Source organism: Colius striatus, chromosome 2, assembly GCF_028858725.1.
Source record: "Colius striatus isolate bColStr4 chromosome 2, bColStr4.1.hap1, whole genome shotgun sequence".
In the NCBI taxonomy this organism is placed as follows: Eukaryota; Metazoa; Chordata; class Aves; order Coliiformes; family Coliidae; genus Colius; species Colius striatus.
This window is the reverse complement of record NC_084760.1, coordinates 40,289,358-40,307,104: the sequence shown is the minus strand read 5'-3', so window position 1 is coordinate 40,307,104 and position 17,747 is coordinate 40,289,358. Positions and strand designations below refer to the sequence as shown.

General features: G+C 41.6%; 1 protein-coding gene across 1 annotated transcript in view; it reads right to left on the bottom strand.

Moving 5' to 3' along the window:
- The window catches only part of EVA1A (eva-1 homolog A, regulator of programmed cell death), a 209,050-nt gene that overhangs the window by 142,941 nt on the left and 48,362 nt on the right, over nucleotides 1–17,747 (bottom strand). Inside the window, exon 2 of the mRNA XM_061989998.1 lies at nucleotides 6,467–6,681. Coding sequence (XP_061845982.1) covers nucleotides 6,467–6,681 — 215 coding nt within the window. The remainder of the gene's footprint in view (nucleotides 1–6,466; nucleotides 6,682–17,747) is intronic.

Genomic DNA, 17,747 nt, shown 5'->3' with positions numbered 1-17,747 from the left:
ATCTTTCCTGTTGAGGCCAATTAGGGCTGGTAAATCAGTGAGAACATGCAATGACCTGTGACTGACCATGGCAGGAACCACCGTCCTCAGCCTATGAAGAAAGTTAGAGCAGATGGATTATTTTCTTCTATTCCATATTTTGCTCTGACACACTGTTATACCAGAATACCTGGGGGAAATAAAACCCTCTTGAGAAACAGTCACCTGCACATATTTTCCTCATTTTATCAACAACTGTCCCATTTTTTGAGAGTCACAAAACTATTGGAAATTTATCCCATCTTCCCATCACTGAAGAGGTCAGTTCCCCTTTCTTTTCTGTCACAGAAACCTTCCTGGTAGGTGCAAATAAAAAAAGGGGAAAGAAGAGCTCAGGGAATCCTGTGGCTGGCATGTAAGGAATCTGTTCCCCTTTGTACTGCTGCCTCACATGCTGCTGGAAGACAGCGGGAGACTGTGGCAGCATAGGTGTCCTGGATCTCGCTTGAGAACAAAAGGAAATGCCACATCAGCAGCACTAGCCATTCTTGTCACCAGCAACTGGTTGTCCTGGAGAGTGTTGAAAGAGACCCAGGCCAAAGGCTGTGCCCAGTGTCCCTCTCCAGACTAGCTAATCTTTCTTAAGAGAGGCATGACTGGGGTCCAGGGCACCTTCTAAGGACAGCTCCTTTTGAGGAAATAAGTCACACGGTGAAACATTGTCCTCTGAAGTGCAGTTTCCTGCTGATTTTTGTACATGTATTTATGAAAACAGAAGTTAGCGTACAATGTCTTTGATAAATATCTGGGAGCAGAAACACAATGGACAAGTGCCTCTCTAGGGCTTTTTATTTTCCTACTAAACAAGCTATTCTTTCTGTTTTCCTTCCAAATGAGCTGTGGTTTTACTTTTCTGTTGATTTACCAAAATGAGAATATTGTAATCTAGTTTTCTGGCAACAAGCAATAATCTTAGGCCACCATTAAACATTCTTCCATACAGACCTTGACTGTTTTATTGTTGAAAACAAGTAGCATCAGGAATACTGATCCAGGAATGAACAGCTGTAGAAAGCTTCATAAGCAAGCTACTCCAAACCTCCTTCTCTTCAGATGAGTAGCTTCCTTCCAATATAAATGTGCCTCCGTGTATTTTTGATGACACAAGCTGGGCATCTCCTACTAAACAGATCCACTTATCAGTAGGCACTTTCTACAAGGCAATACAGAATACTTAACACTCCTATTACTCCTTGTCCCCTGTGCCAGCATTTATGTGTTCATCTGAATAAACATACACTGCTGCTGTATCTGTTTAACAGGCTCTTTGTTTCCCCAGAGGTAAGATCTCATGAGAAGTCCCTATGGCAAGGAAGAACAAATGTACGTAGCAGTGTGACAGGTGAGAGACAGGCATAAGGGAGAGGCTAAAGCAGATGAAGATGGTCCCCAGCAGGTCTCCTTGGAGTAAAGGGTATCTCCAAGTGTTTGTAATTTAGCAGCTTCTCCATACTCTCACACTAAAAATAGCAGACATTGAGTGGACTAAAAATGGGTTTAAGCAACCTTGCCTGGGTGACATGGGACAGAGCAAGACAAAAACTCCACTGTGAAAGCACAATGCACATACTTACCACAAATCTTCAAGTTCTCACAATTGTTAGTTTGCATACTCAGACCAAATGCACCTGCACAATTGTTCCAAAGTTAAAAAGGCAATTAGGATTTACAGGTCATCACAAAGACACCAACATACACAGGACCATGCTAATGTAACTGTGCTTTCAGGCCCCAAAGTAACATGTTTGCATGATCCTGCTTTGACAATCCAGGCTTTCTAGTTGGAGTACAACTCATCTCTCTGCATTAATTATGGAGTGTGGATAAACATCCTCTTAGCTATTGGCAACCATTTTCAGTGGCATAACTTCAATATGCCTAAATGACTCTTAATATTCAAGGATTTACTTTTCTTGATGAAAATTTAATAGGCTTTGGTCCTGGCAGTTGCTCTTCCTGACCTACAAGTAAGGAAATAAATGGTTCAGCCACCATCAAGCTCCTCCTCACAGACCTCCTCTGCTAAGGCAGGACAGTCTGCACTGCACAGATCCCCTTTACCAGAGCCACCAAGACTCCAGCTGTTCCTCTTCTCTGTCCTCCATCCATCCCTCCTGCCTGGTGAAAGGACATTGCTCTCTATTACTTTGTAGTCAGGAATACTCTCTGCAGGACTCCACAAATTAAGTGCAGAAGAGCTAATACCAGACCAGACTGTTAATTAACAGCACAAGTGCCTTAAATTAGCTTCTATTATTAAAGGACAAGTGGGAATTTCTCTACACTTTCATCTTGAAAATATCTCAAAGATACTTCAGGAATACAGCACAAATCTCTCATTACTTCCTGTTGTGTGTCTCGTGGGACTTGTTCTGACTCTGGGCTCCCCTGTTAAACTGAGTGGAGGGGGGGTAGTGGTGGGAGCTGTTCAAAAACCAAATAATGTCTGGCTTTCAATACAATTTTATTTTGTTGTTCTGACCTCTCCACATTTATGTGTCTTGCTCTAAAAGTTAACAAGAGACTAACCACATCAAAACAGAAATCCCAGTCTGAATGTCTAAATTTTTTGTGTGAGATTTGGAAATCTCCCACTGAATCTGACATTATAGTGTTAGAAGAACAGAAATATGTAGTTTGGGGTCACTGCCTTAATGTGTCAGATACAGTCTCCCAAGTGGTCTGCATTTCATTTCAAACAAAAACAAGTGACTAAAGCAAGTGATCCTGGCCGCCAACCACATAAGCCTGGATTAGTAGTGGTTGTCTCAGTGTAATGAACCCTTTCTTTTCCCTTTTCGACATAAAAACAATATCTGAACTGGACATTTACAGGGAGGTGAGCTTCTAAATGGGAATTAACTGTTACTCACTGGTAGTGTTTGCAGGGAATACTATTAATAACTGCCTTTTACACTCCTCTCAGGCTACTCTTCAGAGAAGCAGCAAGTTTATACAGTCATGGGTTTGGTTAGACACAGTTCATAGAATCATAGAATGGTTGGGTTGGAAGAGACCTTTCGAGATCATCTAGTCCAACTCCCCTGCAGAAGCAGTTTCACCTAGATCAGGTCACATAGGAACATGTCCAGACGAGTCTTGAAGATCTCCAAGGAAGGAGACTCCACACCCTCCCTGGGCAACCTGTGCCACTGCTCCCTCACCTGAACAGTGAAATAGTTTTTTCTTATATTTAAGTGGAACTTTTTGTGTTCCAGCTTCATCCCATAACCCCTTGTCCTGTTGCTAGACACAATAGAAAAAAGGGATGTCCCAGCCTCCTGACATCCACCCTTTAGATATTTATAAATGTTAATAAGATCTTCCCTCAGTCTCCTCTTCTACAGACTAGACAGCCCCAGATTCCACAGCCTTTCCTCATATGAAAGATGTTTCAATCCCCTGATCATCTTGGTGGCCCTGCGCTGGACTCTCTCCAGAAGTTCCCTGTCCCTCTTGAGCTGAGGAGCACAGAACTGGACACAGAACTCCAGATGAAGCCTCAACAGGGCAGAGTAGAGGGTGAGAAGAACCTCCCTTGACCTGCTGGCCACACTCTTCTTGATACATCCCAGGATGCCATTGGCCTTCTTGGCCACGAGGGCACATTGCTGGCTCATGGTTAGCTTAGGGCTCCCAGGTCTCTCTCTGCAGAGCTGCTCACCAGCAGTTCCACCCCCCCAGTCTGTACTGGTGCATGGGGTGGAACCGATCCCTGTGGAACTCCACTGGCCACAGGCCTCCAATTGGAATCTGTGCCATTGATCATCACCCTCTGGGCTCTGTCATTCAGCCAACTCTCAATCCAGCTCACTGTCCACTTATCCAAGCCACACTGCCTGACCTTTCTGATGAGGATGTTGTGGGAAACAGTGTCAAAAGCCTTGCTGAAGTCAAGGTAGATGACATCCACTGCTCTCCCCTCATCTAGACAGCTGGTTATGCACTCCTAGAAGGCTCTCAGGTTGGTCAAACAGGATTTTCCCTTTGTGAAGCCATGTTAACTCCCCCTGATAACCATCTTATCCTTCATATGTTCAGTGATAACATTCAGGATGAGTTGTTCCATCACTTTTCTAGGGACCGGCCTGTAGTTTCCTGGGTCGTCCTTCCTGCCCTTTTTGAAGACTGGCGTGACATTGGCCTTTCTCCAGTCCTCAGGCACCTCGCCTGTCCTCCATGATTGTTCAAAAAGAATGCATAGAGGCTTAGCAACCACATCAGCCAGCTCTCTCAGCACTCTAGGATTCATCCCATCAGTACTCATTGACTTATGAGCCTTAAGTTTGGCCAACAAGTCTTTAACTTCTTCCTCTTCCACCCAGGGCAAGTCCTCTGCTGTCCTGCCCATCCTGTTATCCTTGCCGGACTGGGCTTCCCGAGGGTCAGCCTTGGCCATAAAGACTGAAGTAAAGAAGGCATTCAGTACTTCAGCCTTCTCTGCATCCTCAGACACCAGGGCACCCTCAGTGTTTAGCAGCGGGCCCACATTCCCCCTCGCCATCCTTCTGCTGCTGATGTACTTGAAAAATGCCTTATTGCTGTCCTTAACATCCCTGGCTAAATTTAATTCTAGAAGGGCTCTAGCCTTCCTGGTTGCACCCCTGCATGCCCTGGCAATGTTCCTATACTCTTCTACAGTTATTTTATATACTTAATGTTAAAGGGTTTGGTTTGGCTGACCTTAAATTACTGACAATCAAAACACACACTCAATTGGTCCTGCCTTTAACAGCTATGTTGGAGTTTCAAAACCATAAAAGTACACACAATTTCCTTGTCTGTGTCTTTCCAATTTTCCTGTGTAACATGCATTTTCTACTAGCAAGCTGTAGGCAGATTGACATTCAGCTTTTGAAGTTCCTGGATTGCCCTTCAGAGAGGCCTTACTTCCTCCAAGACTGAGAAAGAAGACAATATTCATCTCTGGCGTTCAGACACAACTCTCACTCTGATATACAGAGGAGCTGTAATTACAAGCACTGTAAATATTGGAGGCAAACTAACAGAACTTTGGAAAGCCAAAGGTTACATCTCCCCTGTTCTCAAGTTCTTCTACATGCCTTAAGTGGGCTACTTGCCCACAAGAGATGAGGCTACACACGTAACCATCAATCAAGCCAATAAATTGAATGTTTCAAGTAAATTTTGCAGTCAATAAAAGAAAGAAGGAAAGGTTGGCCTCTGCCAAAGTCTCCAGCCCACATTCTCCCACCCTAAACAACACAACCATATTCACATCTTTATAATTGTGAGCTTTCATTATCATACCTGTGAAAACCTACCAGTGATAAGGATCATGTCCTCCCATACTACAACTCAGCCATTTGTTGTTCAGTGGAAGTGTTATGAGCACAACTGCAAATGTGTCAGCTTAAGGGTTACAGTAGAGGCAAACACTAACCCTGTGCAATTTCTTGAGAATTTACCACTGATATTTGGAAGCCAAAAGCACTTGCATCAACTTGTTTTTAAAAATGCTCTAAATTCCTCTTAAAAACTTCGGATGCAAGAGTGAGAAGTGATGTGGGAAACTGTGGCCTTTAGACAAATTAGAAAAAAAAATATTCACTAGCCCTGTAGGTTCATTAATCTAGTTCTGCTCTATTTTTTTATTATATGCTATTATTGACTCATAGCCATAAACATACTAGATCCTTGAGATGATTGCCCAAAAGTTTTCACAGTCCCAAATCCTGCCTTTGGAAAGACTTGTGCTTACTTCAACATTCAGGAGAAAGACATCATTCATCTCAACAACATCAACCAACTCATGTTTCTCATTTTAGTTGTTCTTACTGACAGTTGACATTGGCATGATCCAAATAATCCTTTGGATTGCTGATGTCACGTGTGCTCTTGGGAGGATACATATATTCCCAATATCCCCTACACAAATGGATAGATATGATTAAATACTGATGCTTGGGACATTACAAGCTTAAGCAATGTAAGATCACTCACTGCAGCCTAAGAGCCAAGTGAATCTGAAGTAAAGCCAAGGATTCTCTCTGGGTTTCAAGTTGCCAAAGTAAAAGCCTCTTGAAGCAGGATCAGTTCTGAAGTAAAAAGGAACTTCTGAATGTGTTGAAAAAGCAAACCATTGGGAAGGAAAACTATTTTTTAAAAAGTCTATGAACCCAGTCAAACATAACATGGTCTTGCAGAGTAATTTTGCTTCAACTACACTCTTAAAATGTTATTGACTAGACTTGTAGCAAAATTAAGAAATTCATTAGCAAAATCTAATTCAGTGATCTCTAAATTACAAAGATGAATTAGCCACGAAGCTGTGTGAGATACCAGTGTTCCCAGTGCTGGGTAGGACTGCTGAATATAGGTCTATGCAGCACCAGCACAGAAAGCTGCTGCCTGGCCAAGGACAGATGAAGTCCAAAATGAACAGACCCAGTTTAACATGCAATACCTGAAGGGAAGTGCCAACTGAACAGGCAACGTCTTCTTTAATTAAAGTTGCATAGGAGTGGGGATAGCGAGAAGGACACATCTGATGACTTGGTACAATTCGGCCATAAAAAGAAGATTGGATGCTGATGGTGGTTCTGTGAGGACATCTCAGGGAGACATACTCTCCATCACAGGCATGGTCAGTGTAATTCTTTAGTACTTGTGATATATAACCTGCAAAAACCATGACAAAAACCATCGTTAGTGAAAGGTAGTTAATATTTAGGAGATTTACAGCAGTGCAATCTAAAAACTACAAAACTAACAAGCAACGAGGGAGAGAGATAATGGCATGGTACGGGGGGAGGATTGCTGATTTTGCCTTCATTCATACTAGATATCCTCAGTGGAAGCAATATACAGATCCTGCAAACTCTTAGTCCAGTCATACCACTCATTTGCACTGGCCTATCTGTCAAGTCTACAGGAAATACAACTCAGGCACATCATTTAGACTACATCTAGATACCACATGCAATTTTTTGCCTTCCAATACAAGATAGACTTCAATAAACTGGAATGAGTTCTATAGAGGGCCACCAAGAGGCTGAGAGCTGGAGCACTTGTTCTTTTTGAAGTGGCTTGTTCAGCTCGGAGAAGAGACAGCTTTGGGGGAAAGTAATAGCAGCCTGCCAGTTTCAACAGAGAGGTTATCCAGGAGATGGAGACAGGCTCTTCCCAGTGGTGCATAGTAAAAGAGATAACAGGCATAAGATTAAATGAGAGTTTAAAAACAGGTATATTGAACAACTTTTTCACTCTGAAAAGAAGTTGAACAGGTTGTCTAGAGACATTGTACAGTCTACAGCCTTGCAGGTTTTCAAGATCTTACTGGATAAAGCCCTGAGGAACCTGGCCCAACCTTCGAATTGATTTTGTTTTGAGCAGAAGGTTAGGCTACAGAACTGAAGTTCCTTAAAACCTCAGTTTTTCTGTGGGCTTGTGATTGTGGGCAAGAAAGGCCCAGACACAGAGCCACTAAGGGGAAAGCTGGGATTACAGCTGGTTGTAGGAGGCCCTATTCTGTCATGGCACACCAGTCACATCTTTGATCTCCCTTCATGATATACCATTTTAATTCTCCTTGTTACACGTTTTGTTCTAGGCTTTTGACACAAAAGCTTTGCCTTCTCCCCAATTCTGCAAAGTTTCAATCATTTCAGAAGGAAAACAGTATGCAGAAGAAAATGTCTCCTTGTTTGTTAGAGGATGATGTTATGTACAATAGTAAAGTAGTTAACAAGAATAAAGCACAGGGATAAAGCCTGATTAAAGTTAAAAGGGCTGATTGCAGTCAGGCTGCCATGGCAACTGACAAATAAACCCTGACTTGGCCACTCTTGCGAATGAGGGAAAACCAAGTATGGTACTGATATAGAGATTTCCGTGCTGGGAACTCTATAGCATGCCTCATGTTGGTATCAGCCACAGACCCATTCAACCCGACAGACTTCTCTGTAAGGAGTTTGGAAATCCGCTTCCCACTACTGGACACTAACACAAATCTACCAGTAGCAATCCCACAATTCCCTATCCCTCTTTAAGAAAAGGTAGAGGAAGACAGAGAAAGAGCATTGTGGGATTGCTGCTGGTAGACAAGACATAGCGGAGAGAGAAAAGACAAAAAAAAACCCCACGCAATCCATGGACAAATTCCTAAAAGGGAACCTGAGGCATATCTTAGACTTGTTTTTTAAAAATGACTAAAATATGACTATTCTCTTAGTGGTCCATAATCATAGAATGATTTAGGCTGGCACTTCTGTAAGTCATCTAGTCCAACCTTCTGCTCACAGCAGGGCCAGCTTAGATCAGATTTCCCAGGATCTTATCCAGTTCTGAATATCAACAAGGGTGAGGCCTCCACAGCCTTTCTGAGCAACTTGTGCCAATGCTTAACAAATTCCCCATTTCAATTTTTTGTCATTACACACAATTGTAATTTCCCATGTCATGACTTTTCTTGGGTTTTTTCATTCCCTCTGATTCCCTCATTGTACATTTCAGAAAAACACTGGTTCCATTTCCTCTGTATCTTTAGGTAGTGTAAAACAGTACCACTCTCCTTATTCTTTGCTTCTCCTAGATGATTGTTATTATCAGTTTGCCTTCCTGGCAGCCAAAAGGAATTTCTCCAGATTCTCCATCCTATACCTAGGGCCAAGCTTGGTATGCAGTTACCCCTCATTACTGCAAGGTGCATTGCTTACTTGTGCTCATAATCCTGTCTTCCAGGACATGATAACACACACAGGGAAGCTTAATTCCTGTGGCTGGAGAGAATTTATGCTACTTACTCGTTTCAACATCCAAGTCCAGCTATCCTTGTAGACACACATCTGCAGTGTATATTTACATCACTAAGATAACACTCCCAGGGCCTTTTCTCTGTCGTAAGACCATACCCAGTAACTTCCTTTACTCTCTAAAATAGTTTGACCTATATCCAGCGGTTTTCCTGGGAGTAGTTCTTCCATACCAATACTGACACCTAGCTTAGGGATTAGATGAAAGAATATTGGTCCTAACAAATTTCAAGGTGTCTAAAACAACTACAACCATTGTTCTTAGAGATAACCAACACACAGTAATTTAGCTTCAACAGTCAAACTGCCACTATGAAAGCTGTAATCTGAGATTTCTCTAAATATTAGCCTGTGGCTCTTATTTAGCAGTTCTGTTGCTGCAGTGCCTCTAGGTGTGTGCCAAATAGATATTTACTCAAATAAACATATTAATTTCAAAGTCCCCAGGGCAGCATTTTCTTACAAGAAGAAGACTGAGATACAGCCCCAGTAATTAGAGTAAATGACAGGGCTGCAGCAGATCAAGGAACAGCACTGTTTAATTTAGAGCCTTTATCTCATTTGTTCAAGGAAGCACTCTGGGGATAAAAGAACTACTGGAGTGCATCTTCCTTCCCAGTCAGAAGAATACACGTTTGGTGTGATGCTGTATGCCTAGTTCCAAAGTCAGAGCCACACTTCTGCCTCAAAAGTAAGACAGTCATTGTGCTGGGTTTGTGTGGAGCTGTGCTGGGTTTGTGTGGAGCTGTTTCTGGTAACGGGTGAGGGGTTAAAGTGGTGTCCCTTGTAGGAAGTTGCTCCAAATTTCCCCCAGCTCTAAGTCAGAACCACCTCTGGAGCTGAGACAACTGGGTGCCTCTGGCATCACTTTTTAAGGAGAAGCTGGAAGAGGAAGGGTTGAAGGTGGTGGAAGGATTAGGATGAGACAGAAGCAACCATGCAGACCTCAAGGTCAACGAGGAAGGAGGGGAGAATGTGTGCTGGAGCATAGACCCCGCTGCATCCCATGGTGAGATGGCAGCTGTGCCTCTGCAACCCATACAGGGTAACAGTGGAGTCAAGATCTACCAGCAGCTGGTGGAAGACCCCACAGCAGAGAGAGTGGCTGTGCCTGGAGGGGCCCTGGCTCTGTGGGAAGGTACTCAGATTCATTAGGGACTGCATCCTGTGGGAGGGACCCTGCATTGGAGCAGGGCAGAATGTGAGGAGGAGTCCTCTGAGAGGGAAGAAAGAGCAACAGACTTTTGCGAGAGAGGAGGTGAAGATACTGGGAGCAGTGAGCTGAGCCCAGGAAGGGAGAGGTGGGGGAAGGTGATCTTAAAGTGCTAGTTGCATTTTTTTCTCATCATTCTGCTCTGGTTTTGCTTTCTGTCCTGTTTCTAAGTTGGTAGTGGATTAAACTGATGTTGTTTTCTTTCCTAACTAGCCAAGTCTGTTTTGCCCAGAAACATAACTGGTGAGTGAGCCCTTCCTGCCTTTCACTCAATCCACAAGGCCCCTGGTGATCTTCCATCTTGCTGAGGCCCCCGCCATCTCACTATGGGGGTGGGGGGATGCAGGGGGGTAAAAGAGTAGCTGCATGGTGCTTTGTTCCTGGCTGAGCTGAAACCATGACAAGGTAGCTTAAACCATGCAAGATGAGCATCAGGAAGAGCAAACTACAAACAAAATCAGAATAAAACACAATATGTTAAATCCCACTTTCCACACTTACTCCAGTGTATTAGGACTTTTCCCTGAAGATGACCCCTTGGGAAGCCAGAGAAATACAACTAAAGTATAGTCAAGACCTTACTGGTTCCTCTGGATATTTAATTATTCTGTCAGAACAGCCACCCTAGAGTATGCTTTTCACATTACCAATTCAGATCAGTGAAGGTTTCAACCCCTGCGATTAGTGGAGATGACTCGTTGAACAACTCCTTCCTCTCAACTTCCATCAGTAATCTCAAAATAACTTGAGGTCATTCAAGCTCAAGATATTGAAAGGATCGAATGCTTTGATGGTGACTGGCTAATAATAAACAAGGAACAATGTCTAAAACATGTGTCACTGACCACTGTCAGAGAGGAGATACTGGATTAGGCAAGGGCACAATCAGGGATGACATGATGTTCTTCAAAGAGTAAAAGGAAGTTGCTGTAGTCAATTAGCAATTTTGGTTTTTCCTCCTAAGTACACCATACTTACCCAGCACCCACTGGTAGTTCTTTTGAAAGTGTTGGCATTTTGTTTCCCATTGATTCATCATTCAGTAACCCTTTCATCATCCTTGCTGAATTTTCAGTAATAGGACTCCATTGGCCTTTTGTACCACTACATGTGGTAGCAGGGAGGGAATAACTGAGATGCTCTTTTTGGAATGAAATGCATAAACACATAAGTTAATGGCAAATGTTTGAGGACCTTAAAGGTACTTGTATACCAAGGTAAGAAGCATTTCATAAGTACACATGGAATAGCTTACAAAGCCCTTTGACTCCTGTCCAGCATGAAAAAAAAAAATCTCTTTGGATGATTGGAAGAAACTATTTTAGTTTGGTAAAATGATAAAGCAGAACACCAATCAGCTATTCATAGATCACAGACTATGACAGTCAAGAAACTGAGACGATAAAGGTATCACCAAATGATTTTATCATTCCCCATTCAAGTATATATGTCTGCACTGTTATTTGGGATAGAGTTGTACAAGTGTTTGCTTCCAAACAAAGATGTCAGACTTTTTAAAGATGGCCAACAATATTTGATGTTCTTTTCCTTATCCTCAAATTCTAGGATGTGAAATCACCATTGTTGAATCCAGGATGTGAAGGCAAGCAATTATTTGAGGAAAACAACCCAGCTGTACTGCTTCAGTTAAATTTATTTTCTCATGGTTCATCTTGGAGTTGAAGTGACAGAAAATTTCTTGATTTTATCAGGAAGATTTTTGGCAGTTCACTTAGTGGTCTGCCTGGGTAAGACAGTGTTAGAACAGATGATAATTTGATCTTTTAGTTTAAAATATATATTTCATCTGAAAGCATGGTAAGAATCACTGCTGGTGGGCATCAATTCCCAAATTAAATCAATGTATAGGAGTCAAGTGCTAAACATCTTGATTCAAAAGACCAATATCACTACCAAAGCAGGGATTTACACACTGAATACAGAAAAAATAGCCAAAGGAAGTGCATCACAAAACCAATACATAGTTTGACTGCTATCAGTCATCAGCAATTACTCTCCACAACTCAACACAATGGCTAAATGCTGACTGTAACTCTATCCCACCCTGCAATGTCATTTCCCAAGAACCATTTTCACCATTGACTCTCCAGGGAGCTATTGCCCAGTTCTCATCCCACAGGCAGTCTGTCCCTTAGTGTATACACTGACTAGAGAAAAATAATGGCTTCATACAGAATATATGGGACTATAAATCTAAACATCATACTTTACTTACTCTCATAGAGCTACAGCCCCTCCTTCTTGAAATCAAAGTAACTGATGGATTGGTTCATAAAAGTGAAGATAAGAGCTTCTATCCTATCCAGATGTAGAATAATAGTAGAGTATATAAACATTCATCTATCCTATTTAACGATCAATGTCTATAAGCAGTGAGCCCTCTTCTGCTTCCACTAAATACTGCTCTAGCTTCACTTGACAAGGCACACAGCAACATACCATCTCACCAGTCATCAGAAGACAAATTTCGCCTTTCACCAGGAAACATCTCTGTGGGTGTGTGCCAGTGGAATAGCGACAATCAGAATAAAACTAACAGTTTGGATATGATCCAAAACTTCTAATACGTTACAAGGAAACTCAAAGGATTTTGATAGCTGAAGAACACATCATTCAAGGCAGAGCTTCATTAATATCTACATCAAGCTGTACCTAAGTTACAGTAATATCCTCTCTAAAACATCTTATTTTAAGCTTTTGTATTTACAAACATAGAAGTATATACATACAATAGAGAAAAATAAACATATTGAAAAAAAAGAGCGTTAAATAAGCCATTTCTCATTATCTGAAATAAAGTCAGTGCAATTAACTGTGTCAGTGAATAAAATATTGCTTTGTTCCTGATTGACACAGATTCTTTTCTTATTAGTCCTCCCATTTTCCAAAACCATATCTACTGTTTTTTTCTTCTAGTTTCCTCATCTTCCTTGCAGAATTTTTTAGACTATGAATGCGTTGCAGAACTTTCTTCCAGAAGAGACTTTAATCAGATACTTTTCTGGAGCTCAGACTACCCCTATACCACCCTGTTTTTCAGATAGGCTGTGGAGTGGAGAATTTCAGTTTATTCTTCCTACGCAGAACAGAGATACTCCTAACATCTGACAGAAACAGTGCTAAACCAGTGGAATAGAATAACACGCCTCGAGGACAGGCAAACAGGGCTGAAATGTGACCCCAGGCAAGGCTCAAAGCCAGAGCAAGTAACTCAATGAATGTATTTCATACCAGGAATTACTGATAATCCTGTGGTTGCAACAGTAAAAGCAGCTCTCTCAAATCACAAAGCAGCCTAGTATGGACAAGTAGGCTTTGTTTTGCTTTGTTACTAATACTGGAGATTAAAACTTGCTATTACAAACCTTCTACAGAGAGATTTGCTTTCACTTCGGCTGTTCTCCAAACCTTTCACCTTTTAGGTGCCATACAGCGCTGGAAAAATTTGAACATCTTGTAAGCATACTTAGAAAAATACTTTTACTTTAAGTCAACAGTTCCTTGCCCACTGTCTGATCTTCTGTGCCACAGCTGAGGCTCCAAATAGTGTCCAGTGTTAGCTTAGAAAAACGGCCTTGAAATAAGAGCGATTTTAGAACTGCAGCTGAGTGCCAGCATTTCAAGGCTAAACAAGGTAACATTTTGTAAATGCTGAACAGTATTTCATAGGTCTCCTGAGCTTGTGTAAGGATGAGAAGGTAGTGGAAATTAGATTGGCGACAGGAATAAAAACATGATGGTATTCAACTCAGCAAGCTTGAATCTGCCCCAGATACTAGCAAAGATTATTGCTAATTTCCTAACTGTAAACTCCTACAGGATTTAATAAAACACTACAGCCCTTCCACAGACTGGAATAACTCTGGAGAATTTAATAAACAACTCTAACTGCAAGAATTTGGAGTCTAGAAATTTAAGAATTGCTCTAAAAAAATGGATACAGAAAATCTTCTTTGCTATTTGAACATCATCTTAGATTATTTTCTTTGAATGTCCCAGTTTATTGTGAATTCACTTTTTTTCTAAAATAAATTTTTGAAGACCTCATGGCTATGGAGAAGGAGCATATCTTTCACTTTTGAAAAACCAAATGAATGGGGTTTTTTAGTTATCTTGTTTATAAGCTTATCTTTCTAGAATCGGGTCTGGAAAGACCTACTCACATCATCTAGTCCAAACTACTGCTCAGAGTAGGGCAAATATCAGAGAAAGATAAAGTTACTCAGCATCTTGTTCAGCTCTGAGGAAGGACTGCCTAGGACAGGGATTCCCAAGCCTCTGAAGCACCCATGCTAGTGCTTTACCACCTATTTTTGCAAATAAGTGTTCAGAACTTCCCCTGTCACAACTAATGTCTATTGCTTCTTGCCTTTTCATTTTGGATGTCTGAGAAAAACCTAGCTTTGATTTATGTATAGCCATTTTTAGGAAGCAGAAGGGGACACCTGGATATTCCCCAGGCCTTCTCTTCTCCAGCCTCCTCTCCTATGTCAATGTGCTCCAGTCCCAAACTATCCCAACTGGCCCTCCACTGGACTCTCTTCAGTTTGTATTTGTCTTATAATACTGTACTAGTATCATGACCTGTAATTCAAGGGGTTGACGATCCAATTCCTCTGGATTTAAGGAATTTTATTTAAACTCTTGTTTCACTGGCTATATGGTTGCAGGCAGGCACAATGTTGAAGGAAATTTGACAGTACAGAGAATTTATCTGGAAGGAGCTACATCAGGATCTTATCAGCTTGCAGCCCATTCTTCACTTGTTTATTCTTGCTCCCCTTTTTCAGATCAAAGTCTCTTTGATTAATCTGTGTGCATGTGTGTGCATAGGGGTCTCAGTGACAACTGGACCACAAGTCAGAGGGTCTCTGTGTGTGTCCTGACTGGAGCAACTTAGTGTGTGCATACTGTGTGGGTATGTATGTCCATCTGTGGTCACTAGTGACTATCAAACTGGTATGCAGAATAAGAGCTTTAGGAGCCGGGTGTGAAAGCAGCCACAAGTCTGTGAAAGATATTGGAGAGACCACACAGCCTGGGAGGTGGTTACAGGAGAGACCAGGAGGTCCAGACCATCCATGGAATGGCTAGGGATAGAGTAGTCAACTGAGACCTGTCTGCATGCACACATCTGTGTGTGAGATGAGAGGACCCATGAGCCAGCTATCGCACAGACTGTCCAAGGCCAGTTACTGGAAGATCCCCATTGTATGTATGCACACATATTTTCTACTAACAGGCTTTCATCCCAATACCATACAGGGGAACAGGATGAGGCCATTGGTGCTGTATGTGTGTCTGTGAATACTGTTTCTGCCTGTGTTGATCCGAGTGGCCTGAGACACACACATTTCTCTATCAGGAATAGATCTCAGCATCACTGCTGCCTGCACCTGGGAACACAGGGCTGTCACTTGCTTTGCCTCTATCAGGATATCAGGTTTGGCAACTCTTAATAATTCTCCCTAAAAATTCCATGTATGTGTGTGTATGTATACAATATATTTATATGCAGATATATACACATATATTAAAAAAAACAAAATATCCTTGCAGAATATTCCTCCTAGTTCAAATTGTAGCAGAAGACTGAACCACAGTACCACTGTGAGGTTAATTTCTGCAGCACTGTATTTCTCAGAACAATTTCTTAAAATAGTGTTATAGCACTATAAATATTAATGTATCATATAATTAATAAATTAGTTTTACAGCATTATAAATATTGATGTATTTAATTTTTTAAAGTATGACATGGCATGCATTAGTATGTGCTATTGTGTCAACTATAAAAAGTACATGGCACCTAGGACAATCATATTTCTAAAATATATCTCATAGCATAACCTGAAGATAATTACTAGGCTGTCTTGGGAAGCCTTATGGGATTTGTTCGGTACTCAGAGAATAGGAGCTGCAACATTGAGAGAGATTTATCGCACTTCTTACAGCTAAAAAAGGTGAGTTTCCTGCACTATAGAACAGATAGGTACTATTTCATTCTATAGATATAGCTGCAGTAACTGTTAAGTTCATCACTTTATAGCTGAAGGAACTACATGGGTGAAACTTTCAGAGTGGTTTCAATTGGCTCTTTCTCCTTGGCTCTCAATCAAGTCCTTTCCAAAACACAGTCATTGCACAAATAAATGACAGCACTGCTCACTGTGGCCTTGTTATTGCCTTTTAAGTAGCGATAAAGAGTTCGCATCACAGGGGGATGGGTAGCTGTACTACATTAAATTATAAAGGCAGTTGTCTCTAGATGGCTTATATACAAGAGATTTTTAACAGCAAAATTACTGTTGTATAATTAGGCTGCCCAAATGATACTTACATAATTTTCCATAGTAAATGTAGTCATACAGGGGCCCACTTCCATAACTATCCACATATCTGTGGTAAGCTTCACTCATGGAGTCAAGTTTCACTGATGTTCATTTTCACTGCCCATTCCATGTTAAAGTCTTTTTGTTCCTACCCCTTCCTATGACAATTCTTATGGAAAAGAAATCTGGCTTTGAAAATTAACATCATTATGAATCTAACAGGCAAATGGAAAGATCCCAGCTAAGAAAAAACGATCTCAAGGCTTGGTGTCTTTCTGCAGCCATAGACAGCACTGCTTGCAGAAAAGTTTAAGAGCTCCAATAGTATCTATCCCCACACTCAGCCTGCTCCCAGGGCATGCTGATGCTCAGCTTTTCCTACAAGCATCACTGGGTCTTGTGGCAAGAGACTGACAGCCCTTCTCACTCTTCTGGTCCAGTCACTAAAATTGCTGAAATCAACCTCAAGGCCAGGGACCAACTTATCCATGTGTTGCTAAAGCAATTAACCAACAAATTCCTTATTCTTACATAATAAGGAATCAGGAGCTGGATCCATGTACCTCCCCTCAAGGACATGTTCTGACCTCACTGAAAGTCTCACTACTTATTCAAGAGGCCATGAATATCTTATGGTGATCAATATCTTAGTCCACCTCCACCTAACTCACATTATAGAATAAAACAGCATAGCATAGAATTTATATTGCCATGGCTCGTGTGGTCAGCCTGCAAACAAAGACTATCAGACTTTCTCCACACCCAGAGCAGAAGCACCCTATAAGCCTCTATAAGGCACCCCTTTACCTCCATCAAATCGCTTCTTGAGCCTACCTTAGCCAAATCACCCACAGAGAAGTTAATGCTGGTGACCACAGTGCCCAACAGCAGGATTCTGGTGCACTCTCATGCTTAATGAATGCACCTTTTGTTTTTCCCTCTAGTATTTTGAAAGCATGAGGTTTATCACTTCACCACATATCAAAGAATATTCAGTACCAAATCTTCTTTGGAAATAGGAATTATTCAGCATCCATCATGAGAGCACCTTACCATAATATCTGGTCTTTGGTAAGATCTGTGAAAGCTCTTTCATGTCCCCACATAGCGTGACACTGAGAGACAAAGCACCAACCCAGGAAGGCTGGGTACTCTGTTGGAGACTGTCCAATTTGACCAAAACACAGGGAGACTTTCACCATTGCAAACACAGGGAGAAGGGTTTGTTTCTGTATTAGAAATATGCAGCAAGGGAAATATGAGTCAATCTTGCTATAACCATGCACTTTTGCAGAACTATGGCAGCAAAAGTGCCTAAAAGCAGCCTGGCCTTTGCCCACAGTTTTACTGGGAGGAACAAGTATCCTG